Genomic DNA, 22,857 nt, shown 5'->3' with positions numbered 1-22,857 from the left:
GTGTACAAATCTTTGTTGTTAGCCGTCTTCTTCAAGAATGGCAATATTGCACTTCACAATCCGGGCTGTAAAGTCTTTCAGAAACCATGGAGAGCTGACTGGTCAACTGAAAAAATCACTACAAATCTGCTCCAGGCCCTCTTCTCCAGGACGACAATAATTCGCCATCATGGCTGTACAAATGTGTGATGGCTTCCACGAATCACAAAGTCTTCATGGGCTGGTCCAGTGGGCTACTGAAAATCAACTTTCCAGATGTATAGAGAATCCGAAGTTGTCAGGCCACTATATCCGACGATGCCAGTATTTAATCTTACTCCTCACAATCAATTGAACTTGCGATACAAGTCATGTCTTTGGGGATTAAAGCCTGGCGGAGTCCATCCATGTACAAACCTATATCGAGCTTGAGACGTCTTTTGTCTAGGAGCCGCGTACCCTGTACGTCACATGCCTTGTATTTCACGATCACTTCTGTTTGTGAGTCACAGCCATGCAACGCGGAAAGTCTTTGTGGAGTGTAAATTGATGTATACCGCCTAGACGCCGTGTTATATGCAAGTCCCATTATTGTGCTGTCAATGTAGTTTCTTCGCTTGTTAATCTCCCGTCGTGCTCAGGCTAGATGATTTCCCCGTCATCATCGTGCTGTCAAACGACAAAACTCTCCCTCTTGACTTCTTTGCTGACTAGCACACCTCTGTCCTCTCCATCGCTGTTCTGACGTCGGTGTTGGAAGAGGGGGAGTTCGTACTTTGTACCTGGTTGCTCTATCTTACGTCTTGGATCGAAGCGACGGAAAAAGGCTGTCATGGGACGGATAGGTGATGAGGGGCTAGCGGTATCCAAGTCGTTGAAGTCAGGCTTCCGGGGCGACGTCGAGACTCTGGAGCATGAAGCTTGAGAACTAAGCCAACGTCAGTATCGAGTATCAATAATCAAGAAAAAATCGAACTCTCACCTCTCATTCTTCATCCAAGAGCTCTTTCTACGCAAAGGCATCTTGCTGTTATTCGTAGACAGCTGCCCCCGTTGCGAAACCCCTTCACTCTCAACCAACAACACCGAAAACCNCCTCCCCAACCCCATCTTGACAAGCCACTCCCTATAAACACCCTTTGCATCTTTCCCCAGTCCAAAAGCGAAAAAGACCAAAAACCCACACACCAAATTAATCCACCTGTCGTAGATAACCGCTGACGGTATACCCACAATGACATTCCAAGTCTGAGGGTCGTGGAGGGCGGAAAAGGAAAAAGGGTAGGTTTCGCCGCGTGGGTATTGGGTGAAGATTATGTAGATCTGGACTGGGGTTATGCCGAGGATGAGGATCATGGAGATGGAGAAGAGGCGGAGGAAGCGGGAACGGGTTGTATTGCTGCTGGCGAGGATGCTGTTGAAGGAAGAGCGGTATTTGTGGAGGCGGATGATTACCAAGACTGAGAGATTGGTATGTCAGAAGGAGTTGTGAGTGGAAGACGAGTGCCAGGACTTACCAGCGTAGTAGACAGCGATGATGTTGGTGATTATGGGAGGGGTCCAGAGAAGGAAGAAACTCGTCCAGCCTTTCAGGCTCATGAGCTGACAGCCTGAGACGCCGATCAGAGCGTACCGATTCAACTGGACAATGTACTGCAGAATCATGGTGAAGAGAGGAAGACCAACACACCAAGCCATCTCGACTGCTCTGTTCCACCTCTTTCGCGCTTTGGAAGGGCCCAAGAAGCTCTTCTCAGTGTTGAGCACAACAGACAGAGCACGCAGCAGACATAGTATCGCAGCGTTGATACCAGTAGTACGAGCACCGAGTAGCTTGATCTCAACATCACACAGACCCTGCCCATCATACATGTGGCGCATGTCGAGGTAAGGCCAGATGATGACATTGATGACACTGATCAAGTTCATCAGCATGATCCAAAAGACCATACAGACAGCCGCCGTGTTGCGATTGCGAAGATGCCATATCAGTGGCGGGAAGTTGAGAATGAAGACGAAAGGAGCCAACACAGCCAGGACCACTCCCTGAGGAATGATGTGATCTTCAACGATGAGATAGTCGCCCCCTTGTGTAGCCATTGCTGTATGGCTTTCTGGGCGAAATGCCGAGAAGTGATGAAAGGATATTCTGGGTATGAGAAAATTGCTTCAGGGAACAAGAGAAGATGAATGAAGTTCTTTGAAGTGGATGAAAGGAAAACGTGGTAGGAAGGACATGGTAGAAGTTTTACTTGACCAGATGATTATTTGCACCTTCTCAATAAGCCCAATGGTCCTCAATAAGCTGAGACAAGAGCGAATAGACTTTGAACCGCTCTTCTTGCAGGAGACTGAAAAGCTGCGAATAGCCGGATAGCATTGGGTCGCAGTCCATTGAGATGGAGTGTTGTTTCGCGCGACTGTCGAGCTAAAGTGCGTGTCTGAGATGGAGGTACACAAAAACTTACCGAATTCGGTGCTCAATAGGAAAAACCTCACCAAGCAAAGCAAGCCGCGTCAACGACATCAAATCACTTCGAGGAACTAGCTCATTGCTTAGAACAGTGGTGGAAATGCGAGCAGGGATTGCGACGAATAGAATCAAGACCCTGTGTTGGGTTCGAGGCGTTCTTCGATGGGCGGCCGTGTCGTGTTGAATGTTGGCCAGAAAATCATCGATGCTGGTTCCTGCTTCCATAGTGGCACGCCTCTACTGTCATATTTCAATCCGGCTCTAATCCGGCTCTGGTCCGAGATTGTCGTGCGGCGATACCGCCGTGTCCCGTTCTGGAGGCTGATTATTGGTAGCAGGCGACGCGCAGTGCTGCCAACGGGGAACGGAACTACGACTGAGCATACCTAAATCTCAGAACTCCGTAATTTCTGTCGTGATTCGAAAGGTGTTTGAAACCAGAGCCTGACCGCTCGATGTCCAGCATGGTCGTTGCTGTGGTCTCGCGCAGAGAGGATGGAGGAGGGAACTGTTTGATGCGGACGTAATATCAACAACACGTGCTTGGGGTCGTTTCAATGAAAGTATGCAACAACCATGCCCAACACAGTTACTGGGATAGATGGCTATTTGTGCTTGTGCACTCTGGCTGCTCACTGTACGAGGCAATATAGGCAGATAAAGCTTCTAGACCAGATGAGTCCGAAAACAGAAAGACACAAATGACGAATAGAGGACGCCGAATCTACAAGTATCGAGATAGGCAAAAACGGCACTACCTGTACTGCTTGATGCTATCGAAGAATGAGGCAGGGACGGTTTCCGGTGTACGACAGTATAAAAAGAATGACGCAACTGGAAAATGATGGCTGGGAAGTCGTTGTTAGGCAGAGATCAGTATTGAAAAAGATTGGCAGAAACAGGGTTGTCAGGGCGAGACGTTTGGTGACGGGGTGGAGGCCGAAATCTCAACGTCTGTCGCGTGCCCGGGAACCGAGACCTGTGGGCGAGACATTTGCATGGCTTTTCGACGTCTAGAACGAAGGAGGCGAGTGTGTCTTCAATTGACGAGTTGGCAAGGTCGATGAGTGCAAAAATGTGGTATTAAAGCACAGTCAGAACAGTGAGAGATGACTCGAAGTGGGCATGTCCTCGTGGCAGTGTTGTCAGGGTCAGGCATATCGACGGTGAAACGTGCACGCTGGTCCCAGCCACTTGATTAGAGATTGCCCAGCCACGCTCGTTTTGACGTCGTCAGCGAGAATTCATATGTTGTGATTAATCGCTGCAAGGAAGAGGCGAGTTTGTCTATCCCTTACACTCTACACACCAAAGCAGCAACTGATCATTCTGTCGTTTCTCGACTTGTACCACTCATTGTCACCCATCTCCACTTTCAAGCCGCCCTCGAAGCTTAACCTTCCTTGCATTTCAGCCCCTCGAAGACCCCGTGCGACGAGGTGTCCTTGCAGTGCAGGAAACAGCAACAACGCTCTTGAGGAAACAACAGATCAGCAATTCCAAGAAATACAAGACTGTCTCTTGGCTCAACTGTTATTCTCCCAGCCTCTCCAGCAAATACTGACAGTCAATCGCTAAAGACGTTGTCTGTTTCAGCAAAGTACCTTGTCGCAACCAAGTGGGGTTTGGCGTCGAAAGTCAAGTCTTGCAGCTGAGCATCCAGCCATCCACTCGGACAAAAGACACAAAGCCATGGCGACTTCCTCGTCCAACTCTTCCCCTCAACACTCGCCCTTTCCAGACACGCCTATTGCTCTGGCTCGACCGAATTCCGCCGCCGTCCGCTCAAACAACTACGACAACTACAACCAAGCATTCTCAGAAGACACTTCTTACACAAACTCTTATACTCCCTCGACGACAACCTCTGTCTCAAACTCTCTCTCCTACTCGTCGCGCACTGTATCCGCCGCCTTTGGAAAGCAAGTCCTGTCTGCCATTTCGGAAAACGTGAAGTCGCCTGGTCTTGTCGCAACTGTTGGTTCTCTGTCCCGCAAGGCTTCTCTCCACGCTCGTGCAAGGTCGCTGGTCAGCTTTGTACCTGCCTTCAATCCTACCGATACAGAGGAGCAACACGGTTCAGCCAGGTCGCCGCCGAGAAAAGGCCCTTCTTTTACCGACATCTTTACACCTCGTCGTTCATCGCTTGCTCCCTCGGAACCTGAAGAAGAGTCGGAATACATCATGTCTTACAAGTCATCCTTCACCGGTGGCTCGGGTCGCATACCGGAACCTCAGGTCGCTGCGCCAAAAGCCACCGGTCTCGCAGCTCGCAGCTTTTCCTGGTTTGGCTCAATGAAGAACGCTCCTGTTTCTGTCCCGTCAACGTCATCAGAAAGCACAGTCGGCATGGACCTTCTCAACCCACCAACTTCGTTGCTCTTCCCCGTAGGCCTGCCTGCCGACAAATCATCCGCCACCTTTGACGAACTCCTCCACAACGCCGAGTTCCTAATCAGTCGTCTCCAAACCGCATATAAAGAACAGACCTCTGCCCTCCAAGCCGCCCTCGCTGAGCGAGAAGCACAATCCGAAGAGACCGAAGAAGCATCCACGCGCGCTCAACACCTGAAGTTGCAACTCGAGAACCTGGCTGCGCAATCTGCAGAACAGGCAGCTACAAATCGTGCTTTGGCAGAGGAATTGGCAGCGGAAAAACAACGCAGACATGAGGACCGCGAACACTACGAACGTATGGCACGCCAAAATGATCTTACACCCCGCCGTAATCGTCACAGTGGCGCTAGTTCCCTGCATAGCGACAGTGGGTTTGAATCCGAAGCCGATACAGCGGAATCCTGCTCTAGACCATTGACACCGACTTCACCCAATCCCAACAACTACGCTTTCAACGGCTCAGAGAGGTGGAGCTCAGCCATGGAGCCAATCAAGGAAGTTATCCGTCCTGTATCCAGAGATTCAGTGACTGCTAGAATCCCCGGTCGCACATGCGAGATTGACGCTGGCGTCTGGAACTTCATGAGAGACGAAAAGATGCGTTTAGAACGCAGGGTTCAAGAGTTGGAAGGTGTGCTTGACGGATGTCTTGATTTGATTGCATAAGATGTGCCAATTCTTTTTGGAAACATGGCATGGACTTGATGAAAGGAGGTTGGCTAGATACTGGATATCGCGACCTCTTTTGCTTGGCTTTAAACTTCTTAACATTCATTTTTCCCCATGAACAGGCCATAAATGATAGTCCTCGTTGCCATTTTTGTATATAGAAACTTCCCTCACGGTCTTGTGATGGCCGAAATCAACATATTGAAACACAAAAATCACTTCTGTCAACCTTCCTTTCATTTCCTTATTGCCATCGTTCTTCCATCTTCCAAATAGCGAGTGTTTTCATACTGGCAGCGAGGGATCTATAAACGTAAAGAGGGTCGAGCAGGGATCGGGTCTGCATTTCTTTATAGTGTGTTTTGGAAGTAGCGAGATCAGAGATGGCAGCGAGGATCATCTCGATGGCGACACGAATCTTGACAATGGAGGAAAGGTGGAAAAGAGAGAAGTCATGCAACACACAAGCCTCACAGCCTAGAAGGGCCAGCAGCAAAAGAAACCACCACACCCAGTTGGGCATGGTGGAAAGAAACCGGCAGCCCCCGCGTTCTCTTATCATCCCAGCGAAAGCATTCCGACCATCACGAAGCTTGAACTCGTGCACAGTCGACGATGCGAAAGGGGGGGGGGGGGGGGGGGTTTGTCGAATGCCCAACGCTAGCCAAGTGGGCCAAACACACTCCAGTCGGGTAGGAACGGAGACCCTTGCTTGGCTGGGGACAAGAGGGTCGCAAAACAAGTCGTATATAAGGAGTGACTGTCTGGCGGGGAAGGGTGGTGGGATGAGCATGATTGAGGCGAGTTGTTGCCTTTGAGGCCTCAGGTTACAGGCGGCGTAAAAGCTTGCGAGGTTTGAAAGTTCAGGTCAAGCCAGAAGTTCTGTTGCGTAGACTGTGTTCAGCGATCATGTGGTGGCCACCAAGAAACTGGTTGTTATCATGACTGTGGCCGAGTGCTAATGGATAGGCGAGCATGCGGACAGGTGCCGAAGGTGGCCGGTGTGGATCCATCCTTAGAAGTTCGATATTGACACTTGCAAGAGCTATTAGGTCAATGACAAAGCTGATGGAAGACTGGGTGAACAGGCTGCGAGGACGACAACTGTGGCATCTTGATACCAGGGAAGCCGCACTGAAAATCAGTCGGAAAACTCCCTCAAGGAAGGATCATTCAGTCAGAGAAGTTAGATAGCGCTGCAGGAAAAAGAACAACGTTATACCGACATACGTCGATACTGTTAGGCACAGTCGAGGATGAGTTACCAAAATCAGGTTGACTGTAAATTAATTGCCGTGTAGCAAAGTATCTATGGGATGAACGGAATACCCGTACCCACCTTCTGGCGATAACGCTCATAGTCAGCGCCAAAGAACTTGACCAAGTCTTTCTCTTCGTCTGAGTCAAAATGTTAGCACAACGACCCTTAAACAGTGAAGAGCCTTGAAAGAATGTAATAACATACTCTTTATCCTATCCTTGAAGAAGAACCACAAGATGACCATATAAGTGAAACTGCAAATCTTGTTTCCAACCACAATCTGCGTACCCACAGCAAAGAAGAAGTAGCCGAAATAGCTTGGATGGCGGAAATAAGAGTATAAACCCCATGTCACCAAGACGTGGTCGTTCTTCTTGCTTTTTGCGGGTATATGGTTGAAACTGACACCAGCCTGTGCCATGGCAATACTGCGCACGGTCTGTCCCATGATTACCAGAAGTAGTCCAGCAGCGATTGTGTATTTACTGGTGTATTGGTCTTGGAAGTTTGGAAAGAAGAGGGAGGTTATGACTATCTCGATCATGGCGGCGACATGGGCGGCAAGGTATGAGCTTCCATTTGAGGTGAGGAGGTAGCTTGAGACTTTTGCATTGGACGTGTTCCAGCGGGCTGTTGTGTAGAATTCGAGGAAGTGGAAGAGTGACAGTGTCGCGATGAACTCGGTGAGTCGCCAGATACGGTAGTGCGATTGGGCTAGGAGGACGGTGCCGATACCACAGCCTGCGAGGGTAAGGCCGAGACAGAGAGCATGCGATGCGATTGACGAGATGTCGCGAGTGCCTCCAGGGTAGATGGTCGCGTCTACGAATGGCGCACGCGGTTGTGTTACTGCTCCATTGTAATCCGAATCTGGCGACACAGATGTAGGTAGAGAGATGGTTGGGTCGCCCTGGTGTAACATCTTGGTTGTCGCGTGTAGACAAGATGGCAACACTGCCCGGCGCAGCGCCCGAATAAACACCAGAGTGGTCGAGTCAGTCGTGTCAAACTTCCGGAATGTGTACGAACAATATCAACGCCAGGGTCTCCCCGTGTTCTTGACCCAATCCGTTGGCCTTGGCACAATCTGTCCAATCACTCTCCATCCGTCTCAATTACAAAGACACATGTCTAGATTGTTGTTTGAATAACTATGCACATTTCAGAGAACAAGGCGAGAGCTTTACGAGGAGAGCTTTACCATGCTTTCACACCTGAGCTAGTCGCAGAGCGACGTCGTTGTGGACGTGCTTGCGTAAAGTACAACAAGGCAGGGGAAGATGACACAATGACCAGAAGACGTCAGGTCGAGTTGTGGAAAGAGTAAGTTCGCCTCCTTGTTATTGTTATCTATATACTTCCCACATGTTCCCATTCGATCATCGTTACTTAGATCTGATATAGCATTGTGGGAGATACCAGACCATTACCTCCTCGCAAGGAAGGTAGCACAGAAGATGAAGATGAAGAGCTGCTCGGCTCCGAACCATGGGTCGAGGCCCCCTTCCGAGCTGATTTCGGTACGAATGTCCGCCTGGGAGAAGGTGTTTTCATCAACTTCAACTGCACTATCATTGACACGTGTCTTGTTTCCATCGGTTCAAGAACTCTGTTAGCACCCAATGTGAGCCTATACTCTGGCACTCATCCTCTTGATCCCGACCTAAGGAACGGAACAAATGGCCCGGAGTCTGGCAAGCCCATCACAATTGAGGAAGATGTGTGGGTTGGTGGTAATGTGACAGTCTGTCCTGGTGTGACCATTGGACGTGGCAGTGTCGTCGGCGCCGGCAGCGTTGTAACCAAAGTAAGTCTAACAATGTTCTACTTGTTGCAAGTGTAAGTAGAGCGTACTCACACCCCATTCAGGATGTGGCGCCGTACACAGTAGTGGCAGGCAACCCGGCAAGGGTGATCAAGCAAGCGCCGAGAAACACCACTACTGAGGAAGAGAGAGCAGAGATCCGCAGGATCGCAGACGCTGCTTGAGTTCGTTCGACATCTGTAGTGATGTCGAGGGCGACGAAGGTATACATGCTTTACACCGCATATGGATCTCTCTGGGTGTCGGGCGCAGTGATTGAAAAAATCTTGATAGGCACTGTGGTTGAGTGGAAGAGGGAAGTCTGTTGCTCCATAGGGATCAGGGGATATTCCACCTCATGGACCTTGAACTTGTTGTGTGCTTCATACAAACGTCAGCCTGTGAGCGTGTCATGTATAAATTTGTGACTTACCACACGCATGTTCGAAAGCAGCGAAAGTGTCGCTGTTCCGAATAGTTGCTGCAACTATGATCTGTACATGAGGCCATACTTCGAACATATCTCTCATCGTAGACACCAATGCTGGAATGACTGCCTTGTCGTATGTCTGTCATGATAATCAGTATGTTGAAGCATATGTGACGCAATCTTGTACTTACCACGTCGGCACCAAGTACCAGATCGCAGGAAAATGAAGGGTCTTTCTCAAACATCCAAGACCCTTTCAAGGCTCGTCCCCACCACAACACACCAATGTCCATGGCATCCTTAACATCATTGAAGGCTGCATTCTCATGCAAAGCCTGCGCAACGCCCTCATCGCCATCGGTAGCTGTAACATGAGCAGCACCTAGGTGACTTGCACACAAGATGGACAGTATTCCTGTGCCTGCGCCAAGCTCAACCACCTTCTTACCTTTGATACTTGACATCAGCTCAGGTGTCGAGACAAGGTACGAAGAAAGGTGCAAAGCGGCCTCCCAGGTACGCAAGCCAGTGGTACCTGCGCCTGAGATGACTGCACGATTCTCCAACAACTTCAACTCTGGCTCCTTGTCCAATATCGGAGAATCTTGAGGAAGCGGCGTATATGTCACCCAATTCCTCTGTTGAGCAGCCGTGGCATCATCTGGCATGGGCGAGAACATGAGCTCAGCTAAAGTAGACATTAGACTGTCCGAGATCTCCTGAGCAGATGGACAAGAAAGGATTAGAAAACAGGCGAAAAGGACACGAGACATGACATTCTTACATCTTCCTCAGGATCTACTATTGAATTCTCAATCTTGGACATGAGTAGCTTCAGGATACGCAGACGATATCTCTCTGGCGGCAGAAAGTGTTCCACATCATTTCCCTGGAATAGATTTTCATATATCCATTCTTGGGCATGATACGAGCGGAGTGTGCCTGATGAGGGCCAGGCCAGATGCTGAGTATCTAGCAGCTGCAAGTATTGTCTGCGGAATAAGCGAATCTCTCGCAGCGCTTCCTCTGATAGTGTCTGAGCCATCCTCATAACACGCATGTTAGTACTGTCACTTTCAGATGGTAGGACGGAAAATTTACGAGTGAGTGGTCAGCTTTGCATTGAGCATGCACAAAAAGTAATGCATAACAACGGCTCGACTCCACAAAAGCGCGCTATCCCGCACAGACCACGCACACAAGCCAGCCTGTCGGTCGAATTTGCGCGGCGCCTTTGAGGATTCTTCTTTTGCTTGCTGAGACGACAATACCTTTCGACGACCATCGATCCCATCCCCATACCGCAAAAATGGCCGACGCACAAGTTACTCTGCGCACTCGCAAGTTCATCCGTAACCCCCTGCTTGCCCGCAAGCAGATGGTCGTGTGAGTCGCTTCGCCCCATCCCCATCGCTAGAGCACCGATGCAGCCGCCGCCGCCCGACAAGTCACTTGCCACGGAGAATGAGGAAGAGGAGGATCAGCACATCTGCACGAAATTCAACATTGCGCCGCGATGTGTGAAAGGATCAGTGATTGAAGAGAATTTTCACCAATTCCGCTTCCGGAAGGCAGTAGACATTGAGCCACAGCGAATTTCTACTGCCTTCTTCACTCTCGAAATCGTTCTCTATGGCATGGCAGACTTGAAGGTCGATGGTGGCAGCAGAGGCAGCCGGCAAAATTGATCTCCTCTTTATTGAGATCCGAGTACTGACGAGGGATCCTTCCTCAATACAGTGATGTCCTCCACCCCAACCGTCCCAACGTCTCCAAGGATGAGCTCCGCGCTAAGCTCTCCGAGCTCTACAAGGCCGACAAGGACCAGGTCTCCGTCTTCGGTTTCCGCACCCAGTACGGTGGTGGCAAGTCCACTGGCTTCGCTCTCATCTACGACTCCAACGAGGCCATGAAGAAGTTCGAGCCCCACTACCGTCTTGTCCGTGTCGGCATGGCCACCAAGATCGAGAAGGCTTCTCGCCAGCAGCGTACGTTTTGACCCCGGGAATCTCTCAAAATTCCTAAATCTCCACCACCATGTACTTACACACCACACAGGCAAGCAACGCAAGAACCGCATGAAGACCCTCACTGGTACCGCCAAGGTCAAGGGTGCCAAGGCCAAGAAGTCCAAGGACTAAGCGCATCGCCCTCTCTATCAGAGTGGTCTGTTGCCTGTCGTCTTCTCTTTTTGCCGGGCTGTGGAAAAATTGTCGCTGTATATCCATCATGGTATTCACAGCAGCAGCAACACGCATCGGCGCGCATTGTCTCTTCTAAAAGATACTACCACTTGTATCATGATGGTGCAGTGGTCAAGGATGGGGATGAAAATGGCGTCCGGTTCTTAGCTTTTCGTAGTCTATACCCTACTTCGAAAAGTACGATCATCATCAAAAGTCCAGTCTTTTTGTCTCAATCCTTTGCAATGTTCCTCTTGTAGATTCACAGTATACTTCTGTCATGATATCAACCTTTGCATCCGACTTGTGGTTGTTCAGTTGTTACGTCTTCTACTTCATCTAGACTCGAGACCATTCATGTATCTCAATCATATCCGATCTCTCGTCGTTGATAATCGTCTTGTAAACTCTCTAAGAGATCTCTTTGCCTGTTCAACTCATCCCTCGTCGATGCACAGCACAGTTCAGCTTGGTGAAAAACTATGTCGTCGACTATCAACCTTTCCACCCTGGACTACCTCTGCCCATTCGTCTCATGAAAGGCCTCTGCATACTTGTGTATGTCTCGATATTTCTCGAGAGACGAGACTTGGAAAGATGTACCAGGCTCACCATCTTGGCTCTGTTGACTGACTAGAATGTCTCCATCAAATGTGTATGTTGCTCTCTAGACTTGTGAATCATCGTGTGAAATGATCATAAGAGTAGGAGCACTCTCATCTCGAGAGATGTCGAAGAAAGGGATGCAATCATAAGAGTCGTTAGATGAGTATCAATGCTGCAAGTCTATACTCAAGCCAACACCTCATCAAGGAGCAGCACCAGCCGGCAGACCCCCACTCGTTGCAGGTGCAGGTGTAGACCCAGCAGCCACAGGAGCCACAGGAGCCACAGCCGTCTTCTCCTTAACCCCATCCTCCACCTTAACATCTTCCTTCTTCAGCACCTCCATCCTCACAACCTTCCCACTCACAAAACACTCCGGCACACCCCTAGCAACCCTCCCCATAACCCCTTCCCCCACAATCCCCATCCAACAATCCCAACCCTGACCTCCCCATCTACAACCCCCAGCTGCAACTCTTTGCAAAGCTTTATAAGCATCCAACCCCTGATACGCCACTGCTGTTTTAGGGTCCCTAAACCTCGCCGGCTTTGCAGTAATTGCACAAACAGGTTTTGGAGGTGGAGGAGGGAGAAATTCCCTCTTTTTGGCGGATTTGGAAGTCAGGTATTTGGATTCTTGGGGGGTTAGTGTGGGGAGGGCGGAGGGGAGGAGGATGGATGTTAGGAGGGAGGAAGTGGTTGTTGATTTTTTGGAAGAGGGGAGAGTGGGTGGGGCGAGTTCGAGGGTGGGAAAGGCTTCGAGGATTATTAGGGTGCGTTGGGCTTGTTCGCGGATCAAGGGAATGGAGGGAGGTTGTGGTGCTGATTCGGATTGGACCTGAGGGTATATGTCGAAGGGTGCTGTGGATTGTGGTGTGGCTTCTGATGGCTGTATGGTGTCCACTGACTGTGTGGCGTCTACTGGTCTTGAGGTAGGTGGTTGTAAGGTAGATGGTTGAGATGTATCAGTGGTCGCTTCCTGACCAGGCTGATCAGCTACAACTACTTGCTCAGTTTGTAGCGGCACAGATGCTGGTTCTTGTGCCTCTGATTGAGGAGCTGATGCGGGCACTGGAGTCTGTGATGACGGAGTCTTATTCTTTTGTGCAGTTGCCTCTGGTGATTGTGAAGCCCAGTAATGGATGCCGTCCAGGAATGATGGTGATTTCTGCTCAGGAGCAGGTGTCGGTCGGGCGCTACTTTGCTCAGATGGCTTTTCTTCAACGGATTTGTCCCCCAAGGGCTTCTTCTCTGTTTCTGTCTCCTTATCATGAGAAAGCTTGTCCAAGGATGTCTCATTGCCTTCTACCACAGCTGGCGCTGTCTGTTCTGTTGTTTCAAGTGCAGCTTTAGGCGATATCTCCCGGTCCCTTTCTGTAGTCGGAATATTCTTTGATGCTTGGTCTGCCGCAATTGGCGGTTCAGTCGTAGCGTCTACCATCAGCGTGTCTTCGGTCGGTTGCCCTCCTGACTCGTCCGTAGATTTGACGTCTTGAGGGTTGGTCGGATTCGGTCTCTCGTCAGCCTCGTTGGCAATTGGTTGTGTGGGTGTCTCTGTAGATGGTACTTCGGCAACAGGCTTGGGCTTGCTCTCAACTACAGCCTCGACTCGTGGCTGATGGACACGCTTGACCTTGATCTTTTCTCCCTCCCACATGACGGAGCCACTCCAGTACCTAAAGACGGGTCCTTCCAACTGTCTGTCTCGCAAGGCTTCTAGTCTCTGTTGCTGGGCAAGTTGACGCTCTTCCTCTGCCTTTTCCCATCGATTGAGTGTCCTGCTGTTCTCTTTCTCCACCTTGAGCGCTCTCTTCATGCGATCCTCCTGGGTGAGAGCGGGTACGGCAGCAGCAGCCTTCTTTTCGGCGGCAATCTTCATAAGCTCATGAGCCTTCTCTGACCGCTTCTGACTCTCTTTCAATTTTGCTTCTGTCTGCTCCTTGTTGGCGACAGTCTGACGCCGGCGAGATTGACGTGTTGGCGCATCGTCGAGAGTTGGTAGCCAGGAAATGCGCTCTGACTTCTTTCGCGGACGGGGAGCGAGTAGCGAGTTTGAAGCAGCGAGTCTTTGGCGCTTCATGAGAGGATTGAGCGGCATGTTGGCAAAGTCGTGGGCCTTGCGTTTCTTCTTGCGCGCCTCTACGCGTTCGGCCTTTTGCAACTCTTTTTCGCCTTGGAGGTCTTCATCCTGGCCTTCGCGTGGTGGGCCTTCGTCGTCCGAGTCGTCGCTGGATCCAAAGGCGACATCTTCTGCGTCGGAGAGTTGATAGTCCAGTTGGTCTGTTTCGTCTTCGGCTAGCAGGTCGTTTCGGACATCTTCGTCTTCGAGATGTTGCATGAGGAATTGCATGCGGTTTCCCGCCGTCGCTCTTTTGGCACGGCCATGAACCAGCAGCTCCTCGCTGGGAATCTCATTTTCCGGTTCTTGCGACATGTTGAATATTGGTTAAACATGTTGACGAGTCAAGGTGGAATCATGCATCAGGCACATGTCAGCCGGCCTCTCTTGGCGCCACTGGGGTGCTCCATCCTGACGAATCTTGAAACTTTTTCTGTCTGTAACTTTTGTCAAACACAACACAACTGATCAAGATGCCTCGCCGCAAGTTGTACGTAGCAGGCATGAGACCAGATCGCCGGGAAAATATTAACAATGTCACAGCGACAAGAAGAATGCGACCACCTTCGCCCTGGTGCATCGTGCCCAGAATGACCCTCTCATCAACGATGCCGACGCCCCGAGCATGGTCTTTGCCGAGCTCAGAGGTCCCCAATATGCAAAGCAAAGCCGCAAGATCAAGGAGCGTGGTGAGCTAGAGGAGGAGTTTGGCACAGACTACAAGCCCAACGAGGGTGAAGCCGCCGAGCATGGTGTCTACTTTGACGATACCCAATACGATTACATGCAACATCTGCGCGATCTGGGCTCTGGAGGCGGTGCTGCCACATGGGTCGAGGCTCCCTCTGCAAAGAACAAGAACAAGGGAAAGATGAGCCTGGAAGATGCTCTTCGTGGCATGGACGTCAAGGACGATGATTTGCAGAGCTACGGCGGAGAGAGTGTCGCTTCTACCAGGAGTTTGATGCCCGAGGATATGTTGCCCAGCGAATTTGTGCGCAAAACCACCTACCAGGATATGCAAAACGTACCCGACGCTATCGCTGGCTTCCAACCCGACATGGACCCTCGCCTGCGCGAAGCCCTCGAGGCTCTGGAGGACGAAGCCTACGTCGACGACGAGGATGACATTTTTGAGGAGTTGACTGGAGACGGAGAGGAGGTCGATCGCGATGACTGGGAGGGTCTCGAGTTTGACGAGGAAGAGGGTGACGGCTACGTCGACGACGACGATGAGGGCTGGCAATCAGACGACACTATCAAGGCTGGGGAGAAGGGAGACAAGGGCGATGCCATACCGCCACCATCCGATACTGCTGCCCCTCCGCCATCAGATCCAAGCGAGGGAGCCTGGATGGAGGAGTTTACCAAGTTCAAGCAAGATGTCAAGGCTGCAAAGGCTCTGCCCAAGAAGGCCGCCCAACCAGCCCCTTCAGAGGCGCCATCTTTCAACACTGGTCTATCATCTCTGGCTTCTGGTCGCCGTAAGAAACGTAAGGGTGCCATGACCTCAACCTCTGGCTACTCAATGTCTTCTTCTGCTCTCGTTCGCACGGACGCCCAAAGTCTGCTAGATCAGAGATTCGACAAGATCGAGGAAGCATACGCCGAGGACGACTTTGACGACTACGGCTCCCAATTCGACGATGCAGAGTCCATGGCCTCAGGTATGACGGGCATGTCCCACGCCTCAGCCATCAGTTCCTACTCACGAGCCACCGACTCCGAAGCTCCCAACCTCGTCCGTACCGACTTTGACAGTATCATGGACGGTTTCCTTGCCGGTCACTCTCGTGCTGGTAACCGTGGCCGTCACATCAAGAAGTCTGGCTTCCAGACAGGTATGGAGCAGCTCGACGAGATCCGATTCGGTCTGGGTCCTGCTCGCTTGGGCAAGTCTGCTCAGGCCCAGAGCAATCGCCACCGATAGTCACAAATACCTGCATCTTGTCTTTCTTCTAGCGTGGCGTTTGGGCATGGGATATGGACCACAAAAAAAGGATCATAAGCGCAGCATTCTATATCACGATACAATATGTCAACTCAATTGTTCACCAGGAATTTGTCGACTGCTCTACAACTGAAGGCTTTTGGGTACGAGACTTTCCAATCAAGGTCGTCTGTGTACACTTTTGAGCCATCCACCAGTGAGATTGAATGGTGTTCGACCGTCACCTCTTGCGGAAGCATACTCAGAATCATAGGGTCTGCCAGCAAAGCCAGCCTCTCATCAGCCCCTTTAGCTCAGTTGGTAGAGCGCGGCACTAGTAATGCCGAGGTCGCCGGTTCGACTCCGTCAGGGGGCAGTGACCTTTTGTCCAGTATCCATCATGTTTTGTCTGGTGCTTGGAAGTTGGCAGCACTTGCAGTCAGATCAAGGAAGCAGTCTGGCCAAGCCGGGCTGCAACGCTGAACAGCAATCGTAGATAGAGTTTCCAGCGCAAAGCTAATATCTTACATACAGCGGCTGTGATACGTGAGAAGGTAGATAGCATCTCCTCATCAAACTCATATTCCTTTGTGACTTTCAGGGTTGTGAAGTCTGTGTTGATGATTACCCGGTGGCCGTCCAGTTTGTGTATCAGACTACCGGTCAAGCAGTCGTGTCTGGAGAGGCAGTGCCTTTGTGCCCAGCGAAAGGCGTGCGCAATGGTTCGCAAAGGTCGGAGAACCAGAACCTCAAGGTATCAATGTACCTGGGACAGAGTTTCAATCGTATGAAGCTTTTGCTGACAGGCGCAATGGGGGTACGGCAGGGTTCTGTACGTGCAAGGCAAAGCATGTCGTCTTTCCGGATGCAAAGCAGACAATGATGACCAGAACTCAGCCAGGTTTGTATGTGATCGTCAACATCTCTCCGCATATTCTTTGGGGGAACCGAAGTGGAGATAACCGTTGGCAAGGAGTCCGTGCTCTGATCTTGCATATCCAGCACCAGCCTCTCCCTCTTTGCCGGGATCCTACCTGAAAGTCGCAGCCACAACTTGGAAGACTTGGATACGTTTATGCGCGGCCGGTAGATCCTAGCACCACGCCTAGTGACGATTCGCTGGCATCGGGTGGACAACATCCGCCCGTGCAGTCGTGCCGCTTTTGATATCCAAAACCAACCACCTCTTTCGAGGCAGGCGTGGAGTTGGAGTAGAGTAGATCTCCAATCCGGCGAGCGGCAAGAAACTCTATCAAAGCCAAACGGGTAGCCCGACCTCATCACTCTGCATGCTTACTCGACCTTAGAGTTCTCGCATGCATTCACCTACATGTATGCCCGCGGGTTTCGTCCTGCTTGACTCGATTGTGTAGATGCGGGCATATTGTGCCTGCCATATATAGGTAATGCGAGCTTCCGCGATGTCTTCGTGGGTAGGTCCTTCTTCGACGCCTCCAACAATTGTCCCTCAAACTCGCACGAATCCCACTTAGACTTCTCACAGCGCCATGCTTTGGCAACTTGTCACCCTGAAACAAAAGCATGATATTTGACTACAGCAATAACATTTATTCTCGACGCGTACAAGACGATTGTCATTGACTCGTCTTGCCATTGCGATCTTCCTGCACCTATTGTCCCTCTTCTGAGCATGACTGCTCTGAAGTGAATAGAGCGAGTGAGAAAGCGAAACCTCAACACAAAGTCCAACGAAGCCTTGGGCGCCAAATCACCGCAGTCGCAAGTGCTGCATCCTGTGCACAATGAATTCAAACAATGGCACAGACACATCATCAGGTACAGGTTGCATCAATCGCATTGCTACCATGTTTGCTCATTGCTAATCGTACAGCTCAGAACTCCCTGCCAAAGATGGACTACCTTTCCAACCACGTCTCACGCCCGCATTCGGCTTGGGTGGAGCCATACTCCTCCTTACTGGTCTAGCATATGCAGTTCTCAGTATCAGGATCAAGAGGTTATTTCTGTCCTCGAATCCATATGATTGCCTGCTGACCAAGTACCACAGACTCCATGCGTCCCTTAGTTGTGCCCTATTTGTCAGTCTCTGTGTGACTGTAAGTCGTCACTACTCTCACTTCGCATATCTACTGATCACCTCGTAGGTGCTTGTTATCTTTGCCAGGCCTGAATACGCCCATAGGATCGATGATGCTACCCAAGGTGGGTACCTGGTCGCAATCATCTTGCCTAGCATCCTCCTGGCGTTTCTCTCCCAGAAATATTGCGTAACGGTCTCTCGAATACTCGGATGCTTCTTGGGCGGATTCTGCTTTTGTATGTGGCTAGAGGTTCTGAGCCCAGGAGGTGTCATTTCATCGTCGAACGGACTCGCAATTCTCATCATGATCACCTCCGTTGCTGGCTGTGTGCCTTTATACTTTCAGAAGACAAGAGACCCGGCATTAATCATCTCATCGGCATTTTCTGGCGCGACAGCATTGGTTTTAGGTATTGACTGCTTCAGTCGTGCCGGTCTCAAAGAATTCTGGGTGTACACATGGCGTAAGTCTATGTTCATATATCCAACACTCTTCGCTGACCTATGATAGACCTCCACAGGGACGAGATTTTCGGCTACGAAATTCCCCCCTACCCCATGACCAGGCTTATCAAGGTCGAGATTGGCCTCGTTCCCGTTCTGTTTCTCCTGGGATTGTTGTCTCAAATCAAGTTTTACATCCCGATCCGAGCACGAAAGCAGCGGGAAGCGATAGAAGCCGCCCAATTGCGAGAGATCGAAGAGCAACGAGATGCAGAGACCAGCAGGGAATTTCACACGAAGAACCAGAAAAGGCTCAACGACTGGGAGAAGAGACATGCGGAAAAGAAGAAGCCCGGTGTTGAGCTGACCCAAATCTCGCCGGTCTCGCCTCTCAAACAGTCTCGAAGAGCGAGAGCATTCGCAAAGATCACTCCTAAGTCTCTTACCCGTACTAGGGGAGTAACTACTGAGATGCAACAACGCGACGACGAGATTCTGCCTGTTGAAGCATCTAGAGATGACCCGGACGCCGTCGTGCAACCACAACATCCATCATCTCCACACGGCTTCCGTAGCTTGCGACCAAAGTCATTCCCACCACCACCTATCGTCTCTCAGTCAGACGGGGAATCTCGGTCGTCTTCGGATGGGATAGATTACGTGAACGTGGGTTCAGAGAGTCCCCGACTGCCTTATTTTGGAGACCGGGTGAGTTCTTTGGGCTTGCCTCTGGACTTGGAGGACGCTGAGGTAAATATGGCATCGGAGCTGCCCGACTTTGAGAATGGAGCGTCAGCCGCTTCTCAAAGATCGCGAAAGGACGAAGATCCCGAGCCTGCCGTCACCCAAGTGTTCGCACAGAACTCAGGCTTTGAGCAAGATGCTTTACAGAATTCACATGCTGGTCAAGCAGATGTAAGCAAACAGCCTCTGAATCAAGAAATGATTGCCGAGGTGCCTCAGGATTCAACGAACGTACCCCAAGGGTTAGGAGCAACTGATAGTACTGGTTCTCTCGGCCGTGCCGTCTTCTCTAAACTTTCCGCTATGGAGGCACAGAAAGAAGGAGACATCATGGAGAGAACAAGTGAGTGGAGGAAGACATTGGCGCTTGCCCAACGCGCATCTTTGTCAACGATAGGCGACGAGCCAAGTTTATGGTTTGGCTTTGAAGGCACACATGCGGCAGAAATCGATGCCGAACAACTTGACGGACAAGGCTTAGTGATCTCAAATCAACCACAACACGTTCTAGCTAGGACAGGTGCTCGCAAGAGACCCAAGTCTCAGCGTGCCTCGATCGTAGATGACACACCAGCTATCCTACCTACAGCAATAGAGTCCGCACGCGTACGTGAGCGCAACTCCACGCTCCCAATGCTGGAAACCGGAAGCAGCCTACTGGATCGCCTTACCACGACATCCACCCAAAAGACTCGAGTCTCAGCTCTCGTGGCCGATGTACATGTTGCCCAAGAAGAGAGTGGCGTCGAAAGGAGATTCTCCAAACTCCCTAAGGAGCTGGCGCGACAGAGCCCCGACTCTGATGACATGACATTAGCACAGAAGCGAAAGAGCCTTATTGACGCAAGGAGGATGAGTGCAAGTCAAGTCTCGACGGAAATGTCCTACGCACCTCGGGCATCGAGCAGTATGGATTGTCAATCTCCAGCTCACACGACAGCAAGAACTACACCAGCTACATCTTCACCGTCCCGTCCTTATGCTCAGCCGGTCTTTGCAAAGGTCGCTCATCCACTACGAGGAGCTTACCCTATGCCACCATGTGAACCCTTCCACCCTCTGACCAGTGCAGCAAAAGGCACACAATGGAGAGAGTCCATCGGACCATCCACTTACGACGGCATGATGAACCATGCCTATCTCGAAGATAAGCCAGCCCCAGCAATCCAAAAGAACGGTATCCGCTCTCCACCCGTACCGCGGAGACAGTCTGTTCCCGTCCACGGCGCATCAGTAAAGACATTGTTCAACCAAATCGAACAGGCAGAAGTAGAGAGACATCGGGGCACGGACCCTATAAGCGCTACACAGATGAAGACTTCGGCAGACGCGGCAAGGGATAGAAGCAAACTTGAAAAGAGACGCAGATCTATGCAAGCTACTGAGATGATGATGGGGCCAAGGGGTCAGGAGATCCATCAAGCACATATGAGGAAGATGCAGAGGCAGGCTCAAGTCTGACGAAGCTGATTGAAGGATTGGAATGAGATGGAGATAACGGAAGAAGTTCATTTACAGGGGGCTTCTCGTCGCAGACTCGTCGCAGACGATCATGTTGCTTCTTCAATTGCTTTGATATATTTCCTTTGTGTTGGTATGGGCAAGGTAGTATCTTAGGATTCTGGGAGCCATGAACACTATGAGCGATGATGCACGAGGTTACGAGAAATTAGCACACGGGTACACTCTTTAATGACTTCCGATACTAGGAGTCTCCCAACTTCACTTTTTTATCAGGCAAAATGACATACACAAGGCAGTAGAGTAACTTTCGTCAGAACCCTTCGTCCCACGTGGCTAGAACCACAGTCACGTCGGCGTCAAGGATATTCATATCGTCAAGAACTCATTACGTATATTCGCTGTCTCTACAGACCACATAAGCCAGTCCACATCTCATAAGTCAATAAACTATCCACCTATGCAGCCTTACCACCAGTAACAGTCTCACCAACAACAGCACCCTGAGCAAGACTCTTCTTACTAACAACCCTCAACCCACCAACCGCCAGAACAAGTGCCTCTAGACCAAGAATAACAGCCAAAGTAACCATGGCGCCAATAACGCCATTAACAACGGGACTCAATCCATTTCCACTCTTCTTCTGCTCCCCAGTTGCGCCATTGCTGCCAGAACTGGTGCTAGAAGCAGGTGCGTAGGCTGCACAAGTACCAGTGCTGTTTCCACAAGCCGTGCACCATGCCTCTGTGTTGCTGATGCTGAATTTATCCATGTTGGTTACAAAGTCGTTCCAAGAAATTAATTCGCTATCAGTGCCGAAGAGCGGGTAAGCGGTGGGAGTGCTGCTGGAATTCGCAGTACCGTTGTGCCACAGGAAACGCACAGAGATATCCTCAACACTGGGGAAAGGTGATGTAGAAGCATTGGTGACGAGTTCGAAAGTCATGGACGAGGCGTAATCAGTGATGCCGTAAAACATGTCGTTTACAGAAGGGAGATCTGCAAGACCGAAAAAGGAAGCGAACGTGGCATAGGCGCCGAACTGGACGCCGAATTTGCTCTTGCCAGAGGACGAGATGGTTGTATTGAGGAACTCTACGATTTCTCCGGCGAGCACTTTTCCGGCAACGGCGCGCATGTCGTTGGAGGAGTTGTAGGCGAGTCCCCATTCGTGGGTGTCGGCTAGAGTCTGTAGCTGGTGGAGGACATCGCTGGTGAGGATGTCGGATGAGTTGATGGTGGCATTGTGGATCTCGGCAACGTGGATCAGATCGTAGACTAGAGTTCAATGTTAGCATTTAGTCGTCGTTCGCCCGGAGTCATGACTTACTGGTGTATGCATTTTTGAAGCTGATCTGGCTTGAGCTGAAAGTGCCGTTGATGACAGGGGTGAGCATGTCATAGAAGTCCTGGGTGCTGGCCAGAAGATCGGTGTACTGAGTGCTGGAGAAGTACTCGTTGGAGCTGCTAACAGCAGACGCACAGCCAGAAGCAGACTGCAGCCATCCATTGTCCTCACTACCAGAACCACTGGTAGTAAGAGTCAAGGGAATAAGCTGGTAGCCATTCAAAGGCGAGGTCACATTAGATCCGTTACGCAGCGTCTGAGTACCCAAAGAAATGCCAACAGGAGGATAAAGACCCTGCAAGAACCCAGTAGCAGAGTTCTGCAAAACTAACAAACACAAAAGTCAGAAAAATGCAGTCCAAGACAATTTCTCCTCGGAGTTACAATACCGGTATCAGCAGGAGCCGAAGCACTAATCTGCGATTGCTTGACGATATCGGAATTGATGCCCAAAATCTTGTGCTCGGCCTCAGAGTCAATGTAGCGACTACGGTAGTAATCACCAGAAGTGTAGACCTGAGCATAACCAAGATCCGTCAGATTGGCAGGAGCCAAAGCCTTGGGTGTACGATCTCCATGTCTGTGGAACATGTACACACCCAACACCTGCTCAGCCGACACTGACGAGGACAGCAGAGACAAGGCAGCAAACGACTTGGACAACATATTTGCAGGATGGAGTCGAACGAGAGATGGATTGAACAAAAACGAGCAGGCAGAAATGGGCGGCTCTCTAGAGCTACTTATGAGTCTTAAGCTAGCTATGGATCTTCGGTAACTTGCAGAGATGCGGGCAAATACCCCAGCGTCTTTGTGGAAAAATATCCGCGATAGCTCGCTCGTTCCGGCTTTTGACAGCGATTGATAACCAGTTCTCGACCGTATCTCCGAGTATGGAAACTTGTTGATCGACGCGCCCCCTGCTATATAAGAAGTGCTATGTCCG

General features: G+C 50.6%; 11 protein-coding genes across 11 annotated transcripts; 5 read left to right on the top strand and 6 right to left on the bottom strand.

The window, feature by feature from the left end:
- Positions 1-513: 513 nt before the first annotated feature.
- On the bottom strand, positions 514-2,079 carry AUEXF2481DRAFT_78709 (uncharacterized protein; the record flags this gene model as incomplete). Its single annotated transcript, XM_013490061.1, has 3 exons — positions 514-907; positions 962-1,439; positions 1,497-2,079. The coding sequence occupies 3 exons, from the start codon at positions 2,077-2,079 to the stop codon at positions 652-654; spliced, it is 1,317 nt and encodes a 438-aa protein (XP_013345515.1). The 3' UTR covers positions 514-651.
- A 2,065-nt stretch (positions 2,080-4,144) lies between these two features.
- Positions 4,145-5,515, top strand: AUEXF2481DRAFT_3788 (uncharacterized protein; the record flags this gene model as incomplete). The annotated part of the gene is made up of 1 exon (XM_013489828.1): positions 4,145-5,515. The coding sequence occupies one exon, from the start codon at positions 4,145-4,147 to the stop codon at positions 5,513-5,515; it is 1,371 nt and encodes a 456-aa protein (XP_013345282.1).
- Positions 5,516-5,638: 123 nt separating this feature from the next.
- AUEXF2481DRAFT_631205 (uncharacterized protein) lies at positions 5,639-6,402 on the bottom strand. Its single transcript, XM_013490173.1, has one exon. The coding sequence runs from the start codon at positions 6,309-6,311 to the stop codon at positions 5,763-5,765; it is 549 nt and encodes a 182-aa protein (XP_013345627.1). The 5' UTR covers positions 6,312-6,402; the 3' UTR covers positions 5,639-5,762.
- A 425-nt stretch (positions 6,403-6,827) lies between these two features.
- Positions 6,828-7,701, bottom strand: AUEXF2481DRAFT_63958 (uncharacterized protein; the record flags this gene model as incomplete). The annotated part of the gene is made up of 2 exons (XM_013490025.1): positions 6,828-6,916; positions 6,984-7,701. 2 exons carry the CDS (start codon positions 7,699-7,701, stop codon positions 6,828-6,830), a joined length of 807 nt encoding a protein of 268 aa, XP_013345479.1.
- Positions 7,702-7,872: 171 nt separating this feature from the next.
- AUEXF2481DRAFT_38522 (uncharacterized protein) lies at positions 7,873-8,736 on the top strand. Its single transcript, XM_013489987.1, has 2 exons — positions 7,873-8,102; positions 8,184-8,736. The coding sequence occupies exons 1-2, from the start codon at positions 7,933-7,935 to the stop codon at positions 8,620-8,622; spliced, it is 609 nt and encodes a 202-aa protein (XP_013345441.1). The 5' UTR covers positions 7,873-7,932; the 3' UTR covers positions 8,623-8,736.
- A 241-nt stretch (positions 8,737-8,977) lies between these two features.
- AUEXF2481DRAFT_28226 (uncharacterized protein) lies at positions 8,978-10,073 on the bottom strand (the record flags this gene model as incomplete). The annotated part of the gene is made up of 4 exons (XM_013489902.1): positions 8,978-8,982; positions 9,017-9,152; positions 9,205-9,732; positions 9,798-10,073. 4 exons carry the CDS (start codon positions 10,071-10,073, stop codon positions 8,978-8,980), a joined length of 945 nt encoding a protein of 314 aa, XP_013345356.1.
- Positions 10,074-10,319: 246 nt separating this feature from the next.
- Positions 10,320-11,012, top strand: AUEXF2481DRAFT_64071 (uncharacterized protein; the record flags this gene model as incomplete). Its single annotated transcript, XM_013490035.1, has 2 exons — positions 10,320-10,399; positions 10,754-11,012. Coding segments are annotated over 2 exons (339 nt in total), but the record flags the coding sequence as incomplete, so codon positions are not given.
- A 735-nt stretch (positions 11,013-11,747) lies between these two features.
- Positions 11,748-14,167, bottom strand: AUEXF2481DRAFT_38519 (uncharacterized protein). The gene has a single exon (XM_013489986.1). It carries the CDS (start codon positions 14,138-14,140, stop codon positions 12,005-12,007), a length of 2,136 nt encoding a protein of 711 aa, XP_013345440.1. The 5' UTR covers positions 14,141-14,167; the 3' UTR covers positions 11,748-12,004.
- Positions 14,168-14,377: 210 nt separating this feature from the next.
- AUEXF2481DRAFT_38518 (uncharacterized protein) lies at positions 14,378-16,199 on the top strand. The gene is made up of 2 exons (XM_013489985.1): positions 14,378-14,411; positions 14,465-16,199. Exons 1-2 carry the CDS (start codon positions 14,395-14,397, stop codon positions 15,849-15,851), a joined length of 1,404 nt encoding a protein of 467 aa, XP_013345439.1. The 5' UTR covers positions 14,378-14,394; the 3' UTR covers positions 15,852-16,199.
- A 1,300-nt stretch (positions 16,200-17,499) lies between these two features.
- Positions 17,500-20,854, top strand: AUEXF2481DRAFT_87690 (uncharacterized protein). Its single transcript, XM_013490074.1, has 4 exons — positions 17,500-17,648; positions 17,709-17,929; positions 17,978-18,377; positions 18,425-20,854. The coding sequence occupies exons 1-4, from the start codon at positions 17,615-17,617 to the stop codon at positions 20,560-20,562; spliced, it is 2,793 nt and encodes a 930-aa protein (XP_013345528.1). The 5' UTR covers positions 17,500-17,614; the 3' UTR covers positions 20,563-20,854.
- A 166-nt stretch (positions 20,855-21,020) lies between these two features.
- On the bottom strand, positions 21,021-22,712 carry AUEXF2481DRAFT_87689 (uncharacterized protein; the record flags this gene model as incomplete). The annotated part of the gene is made up of 3 exons (XM_013490073.1): positions 22,301-22,712; positions 21,894-22,238; positions 21,021-21,841 (listed from the first exon to the last, which is right to left on the bottom strand). The coding sequence occupies exons 1-3, from the start codon at positions 22,575-22,577 to the stop codon at positions 21,021-21,023; spliced, it is 1,443 nt and encodes a 480-aa protein (XP_013345527.1). The 5' UTR covers positions 22,578-22,712.
- Between the last annotated feature and the right edge of the window lie 145 nt (positions 22,713-22,857).

Source organism: Aureobasidium subglaciale, assembly GCF_000721755.1.
Source record: "Aureobasidium subglaciale EXF-2481 unplaced genomic scaffold scaffold_6, whole genome shotgun sequence".
Taxonomy (NCBI): domain Eukaryota; kingdom Fungi; phylum Ascomycota; class Dothideomycetes; order Dothideales; family Saccotheciaceae; genus Aureobasidium; species Aureobasidium subglaciale.
Note: the sequence above shows the minus strand (reverse complement) of the source record. Positions and strands in the feature narration are given on the sequence as shown.